Source organism: Carex rostrata, chromosome 3 (genome assembly GCF_964058835.1).
Source record: "Carex rostrata chromosome 3, lpCarRost1.2, whole genome shotgun sequence".
In the NCBI taxonomy this organism is placed as follows: domain Eukaryota; kingdom Viridiplantae; phylum Streptophyta; class Magnoliopsida; order Poales; family Cyperaceae; genus Carex; species Carex rostrata.
Window position 1 is genome coordinate 4651063 of NC_135920.1, and position 17124 is coordinate 4668186.

The 17124-nt window shown below is 34.2% G+C and overlaps 2 protein-coding genes across 2 annotated transcripts; both read left to right on the forward strand.

The window, feature by feature from the left end:
- The first annotated feature begins 1078 nt into the window (after positions 1-1078).
- LOC144551040 (alanine aminotransferase 2-like) lies at positions 1079-5625 on the forward strand. Its single transcript, XM_078298835.1, has 15 exons — positions 1079-1364; positions 1777-1827; positions 1917-1967; positions 2052-2117; positions 2206-2267; positions 2353-2431; positions 2551-2655; positions 2742-2852; positions 2977-3114; positions 3226-3300; positions 3391-3511; positions 3943-4097; positions 4419-4493; positions 4684-4887; positions 5274-5625. The coding sequence occupies exons 1-15, from the start codon at positions 1191-1193 to the stop codon at positions 5388-5390; spliced, it is 1584 nt and encodes a 527-aa protein (XP_078154961.1). The 5' UTR covers positions 1079-1190; the 3' UTR covers positions 5391-5625.
- A 4271-nt stretch (positions 5626-9896) lies between these two features.
- LOC144551041 (uncharacterized) lies at positions 9897-16076 on the forward strand. The gene is made up of 5 exons (XM_078298836.1): positions 9897-10102; positions 10203-10683; positions 10789-11209; positions 11490-11571; positions 15753-16076. The coding sequence occupies exons 1-5, from the start codon at positions 10007-10009 to the stop codon at positions 15975-15977; spliced, it is 1305 nt and encodes a 434-aa protein (XP_078154962.1). The 5' UTR covers positions 9897-10006; the 3' UTR covers positions 15978-16076.
- Positions 16077-17124: the final 1048 nt, after the last annotated feature.

The following is a 17124-nucleotide window of genomic DNA, read 5'->3' on the forward strand; positions in this document are numbered from 1 at the left end:
AACTCGTGACTCATTGATGAGAGAATATTCTATGTTTTATTATGGGGAGAGGGGGAGGTCTGATTGCCGATTGCGGAAAGGGGAGGTCCAATTGCGGATTGTGGAGAGAGATTTGGGTGGGCAGCCGTTGTTGGTGAGACGGGAAATTTGAGGAAGGGGCAAAGGTAAAGAGACTGATAGATTCAATTATTGAATCGGGTTGGAAAAGAAACAAATGGATGTGGTGAGACTTTGAGAGTAAGCTCCGTTAATTAAAATATCAATCACGATTGATGTATCGAACGGTCTGGGGTGCTCATCCAACCGAGTTTGATCCGATGGGGGTCGGAACTTCCCTCTCCCTTTATTATGATGCCCATTAATTCAATTGAATCACCATTGTAGGTTATAAAATAAAATAAAATAAACCCATCAAATTTTATATGCTCATCAAATAAAAATTTGTCAATCAATCATGTTACTTTTTTTTCTAAAAGAAACACATAGTGTTTGCAGTATATATGACTCTTCTTTTTCATCAGATACAAATTTCATCGGTGAAAGGCTGAAAGCAAGCCAAATCTCCCAATCTAAATTTTGAGTTTATATCCGGACCGTCCAATTTACTTTGACCCAAAAGAGAATTCTACTTCGTAGTCTGAATTCTGATCGGACAGTCCGAATTCAAACATAAAATTTGAGTTATTTTAGATTCGGACTCCATAAATTACACCAAATCTTTCCGACTAATTGAATCTAACCGATCTCATTATTTTCTATTTATTAATTATCAATTAATTAATTCGGACTGTCTGAAGCTCGAAAATATATCCTCTCCAATACCTGATAAGGGAATCTTTTACAATTACTAGATCTGAACCGTACTTTTTTACTTGACACGAATCTCAAAGCCCAAAAATGGGGCCCCCTACAGTGACCCGAATCCCAAGCCGGTTGAGATTTAATCTCAAACCGTTAAGTAAGTCATCCTCTGCAATAATTGTGCAATACCTGAGAGGATACGGGTTCCTGAAGCTCTGGGTCCCAATTTCACAGTCACTATCCCTCTTGGTCAAATTGTTCCCAGATGCAAATCCTCGATTGACTTCTCTCCCAAGCCTATAAGATACAAAAAAACACCTAAAAACTGGTAGTCTGATTACTCGACGCTTTTCTGAGAATATAATACCATCCTACGGAGCGTCTGGGAGATGCGTCGCTTTGTCACAGAGCAATCAAGGAGGGTTCTCTCCAGTTTCCTCCTCTCCAGTTTGCGATCTCACCCTTCTTCTTCTTTGTCATCTCCTCTTGCGTTTTACAGCACCGCTGCTGCCATGACTTCTAAGCTCAATCCACCTGTTACAGTCGAGACTCTCAATCCGAAGGTGTGATCTCTCTCTCTCTCTCTTAGTTGTTATTTATTTGGAAATACCAGTGGGAACTATGTCTGCTGATTAAGTTTGGTTTTTTTTGCTAATGTTACTGTTTGATACTCAAGAGAGGGATGAGAAGCTGTTATTTAAAGCTCAAGTATCTTTCCAAATAGTGTTATTCATTCTTCTTCAATTTGAATAGTGATTTAACTATTCCCCATGCCATTGGGTTTTGAATTTGAATAAACTGTAATCTCCTTGAATTGAGCTTTGTACATTGACATGTTTTGCAAATTTGGGTTTGCATTGAAGTGATGATGCTTTTGTTTGTCCTACCTGTTGTTTGTTCTGATCAAAATGAACTGAGAATTTGAGATAAAATTACACTGCTAGTTTTGCATAATTCTGTTGATTATTCTTTCAGGTTTTAAAATGCGAATATGCTGTGCGTGGCAAGATTGTCACCCATGCACAGGTACTTATTAAATTCTAGTCTTCTATGTTTATGTTGCCTTTTTCTCCTATTGAACTACAGAACATTAATATAAATAAACTTCTTCACAGCGCTTACAAGAAGAGTTACAGACGCAGCCAGGTTCTCACCCTTTTGATGAGGTGCCTCACTATATCTCTTGTGAAGTGAAATTAACTAATGATAAACTTCTTTCTGATAATTGATGTTTGCTTCTTTTTATGTAGATTATATATTGTAATATCGGAAATCCCCAATCACTTGGCCAGCAGCCTATTACATTTTTCCGTGAGGTCAGATAATGGTTCTAACCAATCTATTGATTGCATCCCTAATTGTATTTCAAACTTTGTTCAACATTCAAGCATTTTTCCCCACCAGGTTCTTGCATTAGCAGACCATCCAGCTCTTCTGGACAAAAGTGAGACTGCTGCTTTGTTTAGGTATATGTATTTACAACGTCAGCAAGACAATTATTTTAGGTTCTAAAGCTGTTATTTATTTCCCTCTCTTATTTCTTGGGTGCAGTTCTGATTCAATTCAAAGAGCATGGGAGATTTTAGATGGGATCCCAGGTAGAGCTACAGGTGCCTATAGTCACAGCCAGGTCAACTCTCAATCCTTTTGTGACAGCTAGAAAAGATATTTAATACATTTTTGACAAATTAGCTGTGATATGACTTTGTTTTGGTAGATGTTTCAATTTGAAATTTTGTTTAATTTCAGGGTGTAAAAGGCTTAAGGGATGCAATCGCGGCTGGAATAGCTGCTCGTGATGGTTTTCCTTCAAATGCTGATGACATTTTCCTGACTGACGGGGCCAGTCCAGCTGTAATTCAGATTTTTCTTTTCTTTTTTATATTTTTATTTCATTCTTGACACATTCAATTACCACTATCTAAATATTTTTTTTATAGGTGCACATGATGATGCAATTATTGCTAAGGACAGAGAAAGACGGCATTCTCTGTCCCATTCCACAATACCCTCTTTATTCTGCCTCAATTGCTCTACACGGTGGCTCTCTTGTATGTACTAAATATTTATTATTTTACCAAATTATTTATTCATCTGCTTCTATATTTTTCTCTGTGTTATCTCGTTTTATTCGGCTTAGCAATATAATCTGAGGATATGTTTTGTTATTTGTAGGTTCCTTATTACCTCGATGAAGCAACTGGGTGGGGACTGGAGATCTCTGAGTTGAAGAAGCAACTGGAGGAGGCACGATCAAAGGGAATAACTGTCAGGGCATTGGTCATAATAAATCCTGGAAACCCTACAGGACAGGTGTCTTTTAGTCTATGACTATTTCAGTAATACATGTCACCTTTTACTCTATGATGATTTCAGTCTATTAGTGTTAATTTACTCAAGCAACTATGTCATATACAATACTAGGTTCTTGGTGAAGAAAATCAGCGCCAAATTGTTGAGTTCTGCAAGAACGAAGGCCTGGTTCTGCTAGCCGACGAGGTCACAAATTTTTGTTCTTTTGTTTTCATAAGAACATGTGTTTTTGACTGACTTGAATCAGCTGATGTAGTTTATTTTTCCTTCTTGTAGGTATACCAAGAAAATATTTATGTAGATGACAAGAGCTTCAACTCATTCAAGAAAATCGCATGGTCAATGGGGTATGGTGAGGAGGATCTGGCCGTGGTCTCCTTTCAGTCTGTTTCTAAAGGTACCTAATTTACAGAAGAATGTTGGTATTGTACCAGTCATGCTTAGTCCCAATGCTCTGTGATCAAATTATACTGGCTTAAAAACAAGCCTAGGTGATTCTTATCTTCATTGATTGATATTATAGATGCCAGCATTTACTGCTAGTCATCTCAGAACATCAAATCATCAAGTATACCGCTAATCTGCTAAATGAGATAGCTGAAACCCCCAAGTTTCTAATTACCATGGAAATGTGTATGGAACATAACCATAATATGTTTTTTTTTTTTTTTGTTTAAAATAGGGTACCCAACCCTCATCACTTTTTATGTAAATGTCAGAGAAGTATTTGCCATATTTGAGGGTTTATAGGGGCTTATGTACAATTTTAATAAATTCTTACAACCTTTGGCTCATTTTTTTTTTTTTTTTTTTTTTTTTGGCAAAAAGGGTACTATGGAGAATGTGGAAAGAGAGGAGGGTACATGGAAATAACAGGCTTCAGTGCTGATGTAAGAGAACAAATTTACAAGGTCGCCTCTGTAAATTTGTGCTCTAACATCTCTGGGCAGATTCTAGCAAGCCTTGTTATGAATCCCCCAAAGGTATGCTATGCTGAGTTTTTCTCTGTTTTAATTCTAAAGAAACCTTTTTTAGATGATTTTCCCATAGGATATTGTAAAGTTTTAAATGATGGATATCTTAATTATGGTACACATACCAGAATAGAACCTTATTGGCTGGGTTGGCAAAATTTCACTGGTATCTCTCTTGGGTACTGGAACTCAATGCTCAAGTTTCAGTGAGCATTTATGAACTCTTGACGGTGCATGTAAATACCACATACCCAGAACACCTTCAAAAATACTGGTATTGGTATTGGCTAACTAAATGTAAGCTCTGATGTATTTTTTATGAAAGTGCAGGTAGGGGATGAGTCATATGAGTCTTATATGGCAGAGAAGGATGGTATTCTCGAGTCTTTGGCTCGGCGTGCAAAGGTTTTTATTTTCCTATCCTGATAGATATTTGTGATATTAGACAATTATAGTACAAATATAAGCAGGAATGGGATGTTCAAGGTAATCAAAGCAATTTTAATAACCACAGAAGCTAGTAAACAAGGTGGAAAAGAATTGAAGACCGGGTACAAAACTGGATTAATACAACTGATTATGCATATATATACAGGCACTAGAAGATGCATTTAATAGTATGGAAGGGGTGACATGCAACAGAGCAGAGGGAGCAATGTATCTCTTTCCGCGCATCCACCTCCCACAGAAGGCCATTGATGCAGCAACGGCCACTAACAATGCGCCTGATGCCTTTTATTGTCAGCGCCTTCTAGAAGCTACAGGGATTGTTGTTGTACCTGGATCTGGCTTTGGCCAGGTTAGCTTCTTCTGATCTTTAGTGGCTGTTTACTATCCTACAGTAGTACCAGTACCTTTAGTGAGAACTATAAAAAAATAACTGAATGTAGCTTTTCTATATTAATTTGCAATACTATGCACGGAGTATTCAAGACCTCTTGAGTTACAGCACAGTGTTTATCAGCTCTAATTTATAGTGGTTTTGAATATTTTTCCTTACTGAGCATAAGCATGAGAAAAAGTTTTAACGACCACTATACGTAAGCTATGTAATCTGTATAGTATGGTAGGAACAGATCAGACTATGGCTTACCTTATGGTGTTGAAACCTAATACTAGTGGTTATATGCAGATCCTTGGATATCAATTCTCTTATAATAGTATCTTCTTTATTGGCCTGTGCAGGTACCGGGGACTTGGCATTTCAGATGCACAATTCTCCCGCAAGAGGATAAGATACCAGGAATAATTTCTAGTTTCAAGGCCTTCCATGAATCTTTCATGTCTGAGTTTAGCAACTAATTCATGCTAATCTTTCTTCTAATTTATCAGATGAGCAATTTATTTTTATGCCCATTTGTTTTGTGTTTAGAATAAGAAAACTTCCCATCGTTGGGGTTTTGTTTTCACTTGGGATTTGATGGATCGAGATTGGAGAGCACATTTCATTGGATTGAAACAGTGAATAGCAATTCTGGTATTTGAGCACATGTCCAGGTTAGCTTTAGCCGATAAGCTAAAGTGCTAAATAGTCCCTTGTATTTGGAAAACTAGAAGCTTTTGTCAAAAATATTCTTCCAAATATTTTTATCATACACATGCGAACTGTAATATGGAGGGCTCGTTAGTCGCATAGTACATGAGGTTGTTTCACATAAATAATTGTGAAGTGCCTTCTGTTGCTTCCACAATGGACGAATTTTTTATTTAATAGAGTTTCTTCCCAGAAATAATAATAGTGCATTTTGAAGAATTCGTTTTCTAAGATTGCTAAAAGTGTGAGGCAAAAATATGAAAGAACAAAATCTTGCTTGCAATTGCCTTCTGTTGCGTCCATAATGCAATAAATTTATTAAATCTTTAGATGTTCTTGGGAAGAATTTTCAATTAAATACTTAGGTTTACCATTACATTATAAAAAACTTCAGATATCTGATTGGGTATTTTTAGTTGATAAAATAGAGAGTAAACTACACCTATGGAAAAGAAATATGCTATCAATAGGAGGTCGATTAACTCTAGTTAATTCAGTCCTTTCTGCAATGCCTTTGTATGCATTGTCTGTTTATAAAATCCCCTTAACAATCATAAAGTTAATTGACAAAGTTAGAAAAAGATTCCTCTGACAAGGCAACTCAAAAAAGAAAAAATACATTCTAATAGAATGGTATACATCTAGATTAGCAAAAGTCTTTGGAGGTTTAGAAATTCTAGATCTTAAACAAATGAACATCTTTCTCTTGCTCAAATAGTGGTAAAAATTTAAAAATAATGAGTATCTTAGCCCTTAGAAAACTCTTTTACTTCATAAATACATTTTGAATCATTCTCCTTACATATCTCATTTCTGGTCTACCTTGCTCAAACTTAGTCATATGGGAGATTTTAGCACCTCATATACTCCAGATGTCCATATCCAACTTAGATTTTGGTTAGATCAGTGGTTCCAGAATTGTACTCTTGCTGTTAAATATTATTCCCTATTCTCTAATGTACAAATAAGGACATCCTTTTAGCTGATGTGATAAATTCTCAAGGCCAATGTGTACAATTCAGGATAGACTTAGTAGGGGTAGATTTTCAGGAGTGGGTGGATATTTTGTTCCTCATCAGCTCAACCTCTTTCACTTTGGACTGTGATAAGATAGAATGGAAATGGGAGAGCTCAGTGAAGTTTTCAACTCACTCCATTTATACAATTCTTAATTTTGGAGGGGTTCAACCTATAAATTCTATGCTATGGTGGAAACTATCAATTCCTCCTAAGATTAGGATCTTTATGTGGCTAGTTTCTCACAATACTATACTAACTAAAGACAACTTAATCAAGAAAGGGTGGACTGGTAACACTCAATGCCAATTTTGCTGTCACCAAGAGTCAGTAGACCATTTGTTTTTACTGTGTCCTTTAGCACAACAAGTTTGGTTCTGGTTAGGTCAAAGCCAAGATGTAATGCACTAATGGCATACTTGGGAAGATATTCTAGTTTTTTCTAAGTCACTTGACCACACTGATGAGGTTGGTTTTCTCATAGTTCTTAGTGCAGTTAGCTGGTCCATGTGGAAACATAGAAATGATCTTTGTTTTAATAATGCTCCAATTAAATTTGCTAGAAACATTATACTAACAATTAAATCTCTGTGTCTATACTGGACAGGGAACATGAAGAAGAAATTCAAGGATGCAATGGGCAATTGGCTTCCAGTAATTGAGGATGCAATTCCACTTAGTCAGTACATGCCACTCCCCATGGTGGTGTATCAGCCCACAGGGGATGCACTTGCTGCAGAGACTCCATAGATTGATGATGAAGCTCGGGATCTTGTTTTGCTCCAGTAGTGTTAATAGCCTTAGCCCTTTACTAAGTGGCTTAGTTTTAGCAACTCTTAATTACTATTGGCGCTTGGCATATGTTATGCTTATGTTGATGTATGAACTGGTTTATTTTACTTCTTTTGCATTTGGTAGTTGGTCCAGGTTACTGGCACTTAAAAGACTAACATTATGTTTTGTATTTAACTCAATTTCAGCAATAAAATGGACTTTTTGCCTTTTTAAAAAAAAATATATATAATTTCTTACCGAAGAGAATGAGATTGCATATTGATTTACGTTTGTAGGATATTTTTACAGAAATGTAATGTCCATTGTGATTTGTAAAGTTTCTTTTTTCTTATTTGAAACTTTTCACAAAAAAAAAAAAAAAAAAAATGAATCATCACAAAATATATAGTTTAGAAAAGAATAATTACTTCTGATCTTACAGTTCTCTTAGAATTGTTTTTTGTGGCAATCAGCTTAAATTCTTACAATAAAAATATTACAAAAGTTTTTTTTTCTTTGTTTCAATATAAAAAACTGTTATAGGTTAATAACTATTACATTTTTTCTGTATAGAGGACGCTTGGGGATAAAATTTATAAAGGATCATATTGTCCTTTCTATTTTCTTGAATTCATATCAACAAATCGTCTGCCGTAACTCAAATTTTGAGTTTCTACAGAACGAATCCGCATCGTCCGATCCATATTTATACAATGTGGATTACAGGCGTGAGCCCAGTGTCAAGTTATATTGACCTGTGGCGAGTATAAAATACTTGCCGATCTTCATAGAAGATCTCAAAACACAGAAGCATTATATCCACACAGCAATCAACAAACAGAACAGTTTCCTCAAAACAAAACAAAAACAGAACAGTGAGTAAAGGATTTCTATTCTTTCTAATCAGAGTTTACTTTTAAAATGTACATAATTCGCTCTTTTCTGAATGAAAAATAATAAATATTTTGTATTGAATAAAATATGAACATTTTTTTTGTTTTGACAAACCAAATAATTACTCAACAAAATAACTCAAATTTTGCGTAAACAGCTGTGCATGAAATTCTTTATCTCTAAGCCAACTCCAACGGCACAGTTTTATGGCAGGGGATTGGGTTTAATTCTGAAGGCCATGAGAATATCGAGTGCGTATCCTCTGAGATATCTCAACTTTTGCGTGTCCGGTGTCTATTCGGGGATGATGTAGGGGTCAGTATTATGTGTGCTTTGAGATTCGTGCAGAACGTATTTAAACGGTTGGGATTTTCCATAAAGTCACGCAAAGTTTGAGATATCTCAGAGGATACGAATTCGAGAATATCCGAGTCCGGATCCACTGCATTATCTCATATCTTGGGTTTAAAATTTGACCGTTCGATCAGAATTTAGGTTAAACTGATCTCAAAACAATATCAAGCCTAAAAGAATGCACAGTAGATCTGCAGTTCAATCCTGAACTCATCTGTGCCGTTGGTTTTTAACTCAAAAAAGGCGCAGGAATCATCATCATTCATAGGTTTCATTTTCTCGGGGTTCGATCTGAACACATTCATGATTCAAATTTTATATCCAAACAATAAGTAAAATTATTTCATCTTGATGCACGAGTCCAACCACGTGGTAGAAAAAAATATGTATTTGATTCTTCTCAATTTTCTACAGTGGAACTTCACAGAAAAATTCAGATGTGGTGTTTAATTTAACTTTATACGAATCTTAAAGTGGGTCCATTATATTTCTAAAAAAAATTGGCTCAGAATTTGGTAACTCATATTAAATATTTTCCTACCATTGACGGGCCATTTTGTCAAAATAATCCTAACTAATCTAAAGAAGCAAAAATGTAACGATCAGATTTCTTAATTTTTGAATTACGTGCCATGGAAATTTTGGGTTAAGTTACAGTTGTCATTTTATTTTCTACATTTCCCTCCATTTGATTTGCACTTTTACATTTTCAGGAGCTGTTTTACATAAAAAAAGTTACCACTAGTTCGGTTCCTATTGCACAGTTCTTACTCTTCACAGTGGATATTGACAGCGCATTGAGCAGAGCACGATAATAGTAAAATACTATTGGTGCCTATGCCACAACAGTGCATTCATTAACATTGAATTTTCATTTTCAAAGATCTAAAGGTATGATAAAATAATAACATTATCACGATTCACGAGCCTTATAAACAAACAAAGGCAGGAACATTAATCAATGTAACATGTCAGGAAAACAGAACACCCAATGGGAAATAATAATATATATTATATTTCCAAATTCAAAAGAGAAGTTTCATTTTGTAGCTTCTGGACATTAATTGAATCAGAGAATCTGGTCAAGTCAAACAAATTGAACCGAAATTTAAGACAAAATAACCTCAGTTCAATCATAATGAACTCCTCTAATTCTAGTCTCTAGTTAGTTAATACTTAATACCCCTTGAAAGCCGCGATTTTAAAAAGCTTAAAAAAATTTAAAATCTCACACTACATACTTTATTGATAAAGGCAATAGTTTGTACTTGTTTATATTGATGTGTTAGAAGACTGCATTTCTCTCAGTGGCAGAGAGAAAGAGAAGAGAGAGAGACTGAGAGAAATGAATAAACCAAAGAAGTACATTGAAGAAACAAGGCATCCATCTAGCCCCATTTCTACCACCTCTTACTTCTCTCAAATGGATATCAATTCCAAGGTAAACCTCTCTCTCTCTCTCTCTCTCTCTCTCTCTCTGGTATACACTCTGGTACATTTCAAGGCAATAATACACCTCATTTTCTCTCTACTGTTTTCAGGATTCAACTAAAGTTGGTAAAATTATCTTTAAAGAAACCCCAATTCAAGTCTCAATCAAAGACCCGTTGTGCAACTTAAATCTCAAGGAAACCTCAGAATTTGTAAATTCAATGCAATTTAAGCGAAGCCAGAGCATCGACAACAGAGTACTCTACCAAGAGAGGAGAGATGGAAAACTGGACTCTCCAGCCACACCTGGTTTCAGACCGATTTTTCGGTCTAGTCCCGGGAATAATTTCAATTTGCAAAGAAAGAGCGTGTCTTCGAAATGGGAAGATGCTGAGAAGTGGCTTGTCAGTAGCTCTTCATACAAGGAATCACCTTCTCATCTGATCCATTCAGCAAAACAACCAGAACAAGCAAAGAATTCTAGGAAAATATGCGAGTATGCGAGAGAAGGTGCCAAATTGGAGGATTTTACGGTGCAAATTGTACCTTCGATGGTAAAGCCTCTGGTACCAGCAGATGTTTTCTTCAAAGGTTTGTAGTAACATATTACTGTCACAGCTGTTGTTTTGTATAATTACATAATATTTTTTTTTCTATTGCAATCTCCTTCAAGTCAAATTCATTCCCAATTTGCAGATAAATATGCAAGCGATTCAGAACAGTTCGTCCCGAACCCGAACCGCACATATTCAAATCATACAAAACCAACCCTTTTATTAAAAAACATCATCTCAAGGACAAGTCATGGTACCGACATGAGAAATATCGGTACCCACATGACCCCTATTACCCCTCCTACAGAGAGTACCTCACCGATACGGCACAACACCCCGGCTAGCAAATCAGGCCTATTGGTACAAACCAATGAAACTATTGATATTGCAAAACTGAAATTATGCAATGAATTTGATTTGGTGTTACCGAAATGGAATTCGAGAGAAGAGGAAGAGGAGGATGTGTCAAAAAGCTTGAGACATTTTGAGATGAGTAGAAAGAGCTTTGCCGAGTCGAGAGCATGTGCATGGGAAGAGGAAGAGAGAAGCAAGAGCTGTATGAGGTACCATTTACAATTTTTAACTTCTTACTTGGATCTCGGCATGGAATAATATTGATGATATCATGTTCTTCTGACAGTTGATTTGTTTTCCAAGACCTTATGCTGTTAAAAAATTAAAATTGCCTTGCAAATTTTACTTCAAAAAATTGAATTGGATAACCCTGCCTCAAACAAAATTACTTTAGTCTGTTCTATGCTTTAGAAATGCAACCTAATAGGATATGCATTGATACATCACGAATATACTTTTGTTTTTATTTAATTTTGTTGTGCATTGTAGGTACCAGAGAGAAGAGGCAAAGATACAAGCATGGGTGAACCTTGAGAATGCAAAAGCAGAAGCACAGTCCAGGAAGCTGGAGGTAATCTTTATTGGCATGTTTCTGTTAATACCCTTGAAGTATTCCAAATTAATTATTTAGTCCTATTAAAAGTTGGATAATTCTAACGGACATAAAACTTTTGGTACATCCAACTTATGGTACATAAATTGTTATTCAAATTAAAAAATTATATTGTAGACGTGTTCTGAATTATTTAGTAAGCGCCTCAAATTTAAGCCAATTGGAATTTGATTGTTCATTCATCATAAAGCTATGAAAACTCTACCGTTAATTTTTTAAATGTTTGATGTATGGTTAAGTATTCATTCATTCATCCAACTTTATTTGATACATATCCTATCTAAATAATTGAGAACACATCTATGATATTAAAATTTTAATTGAAATAATATTTTTACACCACAAAAATTAGATGCACTATAAATATTTGATATACACTAAACTTACATATTTAATAAACCATCATATCCACAATATTGTTATAAATTCCCCAAGTTATCCCTGTTCCCTGTTTCAGATACCCTTTGGAAATTTAAAGAGAACTCCTTATATTAAGGACATGAAATTCAATCGCTTCCTTAAAAAAAGGCGTGCTTTCTGATGAAAATATGGATTAGTTGAATTTTTTTTTTTTTTTTTTTTGTTAAAAACACCATACCTTACTGGTGCAAGTTCAATGTTACCGTCCTTAAAAAGGGGGGACTTTTTTTAAGAGAAAGATGGTGTTTTTTTTATTTCAATATTTTAGTATGTACAAAGGATCTTTCATCTAGACTTCGAACTCTCATCTCTCATATTAAGAGCGTTGTTCTTTGTTATTAACATAGTCACAAGATTCACGAATTATTTGCGAATAATTCGTCTTTTTGGTGATGGCGAACTAAACGCCGAATTATCCTGTTGACTGAATTATTTGCAAATAATTAGCAAATTTTATGATTTTTTCCGAATTATACGAATTATTTCTAAACTTTTTCTAAATTTTTCCCAGAACATTATTATTTTTTTTTTTGCTCCCTTGTGGGACTAGAATCTCTGATCTAGATAATTTCGAATCATTCCCGAATTATATCCAAATTATTTCCGAATCACAAATTTTTGACCCCGCCGAACCAAACTCAAATTATTCAATTGTCACTATGGTTACTAGAGCAAAAACAAATTCTTGATGAAAGAAATAAAACTATATGTTTGTATAATTTTTGTGGAGCTCTTGTGGTGATTTAGAAAAAGCTGATGTATTTGCTAAAAAAGTTGCTGGGTAATTATTAGGCATGACTAAAATATATATTATTACTGAAAAGAATTATTATCTATATTAGTTAGAGTGTTGTCTATTAACAACTAGGTTAAATAGTATAGCTAGCTGCTTGCTTCAATGCTTTGCTTGAAGCTCACTTCTGAAACATTACACGTGATTGATATATTAATAATTATCTTCTAAAGGAAATAATATATTGAAAGAAGTGGGAGCCTATAATATATAAAAAAAAATTGTTTTTTTGTTCTCCCTTCCCTCAATGACTTTGTGCACCAAAACACCGTGTATTGTTTTGTTTTATTTCAATAATTTGAGAAAAAGCTGTAGTGTGATGTGCTCATTCTGAGAGATTGGTGAGCACAACTTTAAATGTCTATCGGTTTGGTTTTAAACGACAAATTCAAACGTTGAGATCCATCTACTTCATAAATGATGCATGTATATGATTTTTTTTTTAAGTTTCGAGTTCATTTAATACAAAGTCAAGTAGTTAAAAAATGGACCTTCTATTAGTTATTTTATATATTGTTTTATGTATTCATTTTTCATCATTTTTCTGACTGCTTGATCTTATACTAAATGAATTCGAAACTTTCAAAATTTTACATGTACATGCATCACTCATGAAGTTGATGGATTTTAACGGTTTGGATTCGTCGTTTGAAACCAATCCGATAAAATTTTGAAGTTGTACTCACTAACTCTTTGTGAGCACATCATCCCCTAGCTTTGCTCCAATAATTTAAACTAAGTTAGGTTTGAACTTTAAAACAAAAATCATTAGAAAACTTAAATGAGAAAAGATTAGTGTTTCAGCTATAATTAATTAGTATTAGGTTACCTAGGCCAAGATTAATTTTAATTATTCACTTATAACTAGGGGTGCCTTCTAAAAACAACATATTGAACTTTAGAAGAGTTGACAGAGTCCAGGCTCTGTTACAATAATGCATCCCTCTGGTACAATGTCACTGACAAGTGGACCCCATGTAATTTTATTATTCAAGAGATCCATTAAATAATGTGAGGACTCATGGGTCGGTATAACTCTGTAGCAAAGACTTATGCTATTTATGTATAATTTTTCTATAAATATACATGTTAGTTTGGATTTGATTTTAAGTTGACCCTTAAATTAGCACTAATATTAGGGGAATTCATATCACCTAAGATACCTCATTTTTTGAATTTTAATCAGATACATTCGTTATATACTAGTACTGATTTTAAAGGGCTTCGTACATTACGGACATGGGTCATATTGGCCCAGATTTTAATCCAACGGTCCAGATTAAAACTCAAATGGTGCATTACTTCAGAGTCATATTATGGGACCTTCAAAGTTGATCCCAAGTAGTTTCTTATCCAAGTAATTATTAGGAGACCTCTAGTACTTAAGTAGTACTATATGAATTGATAATTTATTTGAACAAAGAAAGTAACTTTGAGTGAGAATAGGACAATGTTGTATAAATATTTTATGTTTCATATATATGTACTATATTAATGTACTAAGAACTAGTTTTTGGTCTAGTAGCAGAAAATAAAACTGCTGTGATTCTAAGGAATAACACGGAGCCTACAATTCCAAATCCAACCATTCATTGCTCTTTATGCTCGAATCCAAAAAATATAGTTTTTTGCATGAATTTCGAAACAGATGAATGATTGGATTTGGAATTTCAAGTCCCTGTTATTTCTTGGAATCACAGCAGATTTATTTCCCTAGTAGCAAAAGGTAACACCTTCTGTGCGGAAGGTCGTTGGTTCGAAATTCAGATAAATAGTTATTTATAAATAAATAAAAGAAGTTGATAGGCTAGATTTCCATGAACTTAAATATATATATATATAGAGAGAGAGTGTGTGACTAATATGCATTCGATAGCATATGGACCGATATGCATACGATTCAAATTTGAAATTTCAAAATCCAAAAAGTTGATATGAACCGTTCATCTCGTTCGATCTCCATATTAATATGTGCTTGGAGACCAAATTTTATATTTTTCTGAATTTTTTTACTATTTATTAAGCCACTTTGAAAATTGCTGATCCAACGGTGGTTGCTGATTTTACTGTTTTGTTAAGTCACCGTTGGATCAACAATTTTCAAAGTGGCTTAATAAATAGTAAAAAAATTTAGAAAAATGTAAAATTTGGTCTCCAAGCACATATTAATATGGAGAACAAGATGAATGGTTCAGATTAACTTTTTGGATTTTGAAATTTCGAATTTGGACCGTATGCATATCGGCTCATATATTACCGAATGCATATTAGTCTATCTATATATATATATATATATATGAGTTAGGCTGGGGTGCTATGGATAGCATAGTGGCCTCTATGCTACGGCTCAATATTCGAGTTTTCAAAATCCAAACGGTCGATCCGAACCGTTCATCTTATTCTCCATATTAATATCTGTTTGGAGACCAAATTTTACATTTTTCTGAATTTTTTTACTATTTATTAAGCCACTTTGAAAATCGCTAATCCAACGGTTTTACTGTTTTGTGCAGCCACCGTTGGATCAACAATTTTGTAAAATACTTAATAAATAGTAAAAAAATTCAGAAAAATGTAAAATTTGGTCTCCAAGCAGATATTAATATGGAGAATAAGATGAACGGTTCGGATCGACCGTTTGGATTTTGAAAACTCGAATATTGAGCCGTAGCATAGAGGCCACTATGCTATCCATAGCACCCCAGCCTAACTCTATATATATATATATATATATTAATGAACTATCCTTTATTGTGCTAGTCCCTTAGCAGCATTTATTAAGCCTGTTGTCGTAATACTACTTTATTCCAGTTCCCCAGAAATATTGTATAAGCTTAATATCACAACATGTCGGTTTCTTTCTATGATAGACTATTTCCTGCTAAAATATACGGAATAATTAATGAGATAATTTATTTTTGAATAGGTGAAGATACAAAAGATGAGGTCAAATTTAGAAGAGAAACTAATGAAGAGGATGGCAATAGTTCACAGAAAAGCGGAGGAATGGAGAGTATCAGCACAAACGCAACATTCACAACAGATACAAAAAGCCTATCAAAATGCACAAAAGATGAAAAATGAAAATAAATTAATTCTCCATGGAAATACTGCTCCTTGTGCTTGTTTCTCTTGCAACAATAGAATTTGATGTTTCAATAATGATAGCGTATAAGAAAATTAGTGCAAGGCGTATTTGTACAAATTGATGTTAAAATATATATCCCATTTATGCTTCCCTACTTTTTTGTCTTTGTCAAGCACATTTATTCTTTTTAGATGTTTCTTACAGGAATTAAATTTACATCTCTCCGTTTACCTAGACTCGTAGTTCAAAAAACAATTAATCCTATTTCAGAAATAAAGAAAAGAACAGTATCATATTTTACAGGAATTAACAATAATATTTTCACGGCACCAAAATTGTTTTGGTTACAACTAGGGTGTAAAGTGTAAACAGATCCGACATTTTTCGAATCCAAATTCGGATATATATTTAGGACAAAGAAGAGATCTAGATCCGGAAACATATATAATTTCGCGAATAAGTAAACAGAGCGGATATTTAGTTCTATCGGAACCCATTTTGGAGCACGCCTTCTCTCCTCTTTCTGAGGGAAGGATAAATATATAAATATTTAATCTAAAAAGTCTGGCTAGCATGATATCAGTGTTATATGATGCTAATTTTAGAGTATAACTAAGGTGTTCTTAAGCTCACCAAGTCCCTTTATGAGCTAAACTAAAAAACCTATAAGATTGATTTCAAACGACACATTCAAACTATTAAAACCGATCCATTTCATTAGTGATGCGTTTACATGTCAAACTTTTAAAATTTTGAACTAATTCAGTATGAAGTCAAGCGGTAAAAAAAAGATGATTTATAAGTTCATTTTCATCATTTTTTACCGCTTGACTTTAAGCTAAACTAGTTCGAAAAATTATAAATTTGATGTGTAAATGCATCACTCGTGAAGTAGTTCGGTTTCAATAGTTTGGATGTATTGTTTGAAGCCAATACTGAGTTAAGCTCACAAAGTGACCTTGTGAGCTTAAGAACACCCTAGTTCTACTTCTAACGAGTAGAACTAGGGTGTTCTTAAGTTTACCGACCTTTTTGGTGAACTCAAGTCTAAAACCCGTCAAATCGATTTCAAATGACAAATCTGAACCGTTGAAACCCGCATACTTTACGAGTGATGCGTCTACATATGAAAATTTTAAACATTCGAATTAATTTAGTTTAAAGTCAAGCGGTCAAAATTAGAAGGTTAATAAATTAATTTTAATGCATT

Excerpts from the sequence above, each read along its gene's own strand:
- LOC144551040 (XM_078298835.1), top strand. The coding sequence starts at position 1,191 with ATGCGTCGCTTTGTCACAGAGCAATCAAGGAGGGTTCTCTCCAGTTTC. Across the intron at positions 4,098-4,418 it reads TTGTTATGAATCCCCCAAAG|GTAGGGGATGAGTCATATGA; the intron begins GTATGCTATGCT and ends ATGAAAGTGCAG. Across the intron at positions 4,494-4,683 it reads CTTTGGCTCGGCGTGCAAAG|GCACTAGAAGATGCATTTAA; the intron begins GTTTTTATTTTC and ends ATATATATACAG.
- LOC144551041 (XM_078298836.1), top strand. The coding sequence starts at position 10,007 with ATGAATAAACCAAAGAAGTACATTGAAGAAACAAGGCATCCATCTAGC. Across the intron at positions 11,210-11,489 it reads AGAAGCAAGAGCTGTATGAG|GTACCAGAGAGAAGAGGCAA; the intron begins GTACCATTTACA and ends TGTGCATTGTAG. Across the intron at positions 11,572-15,752 it reads CACAGTCCAGGAAGCTGGAG|GTGAAGATACAAAAGATGAG; the intron begins GTAATCTTTATT and ends ATTTTTGAATAG.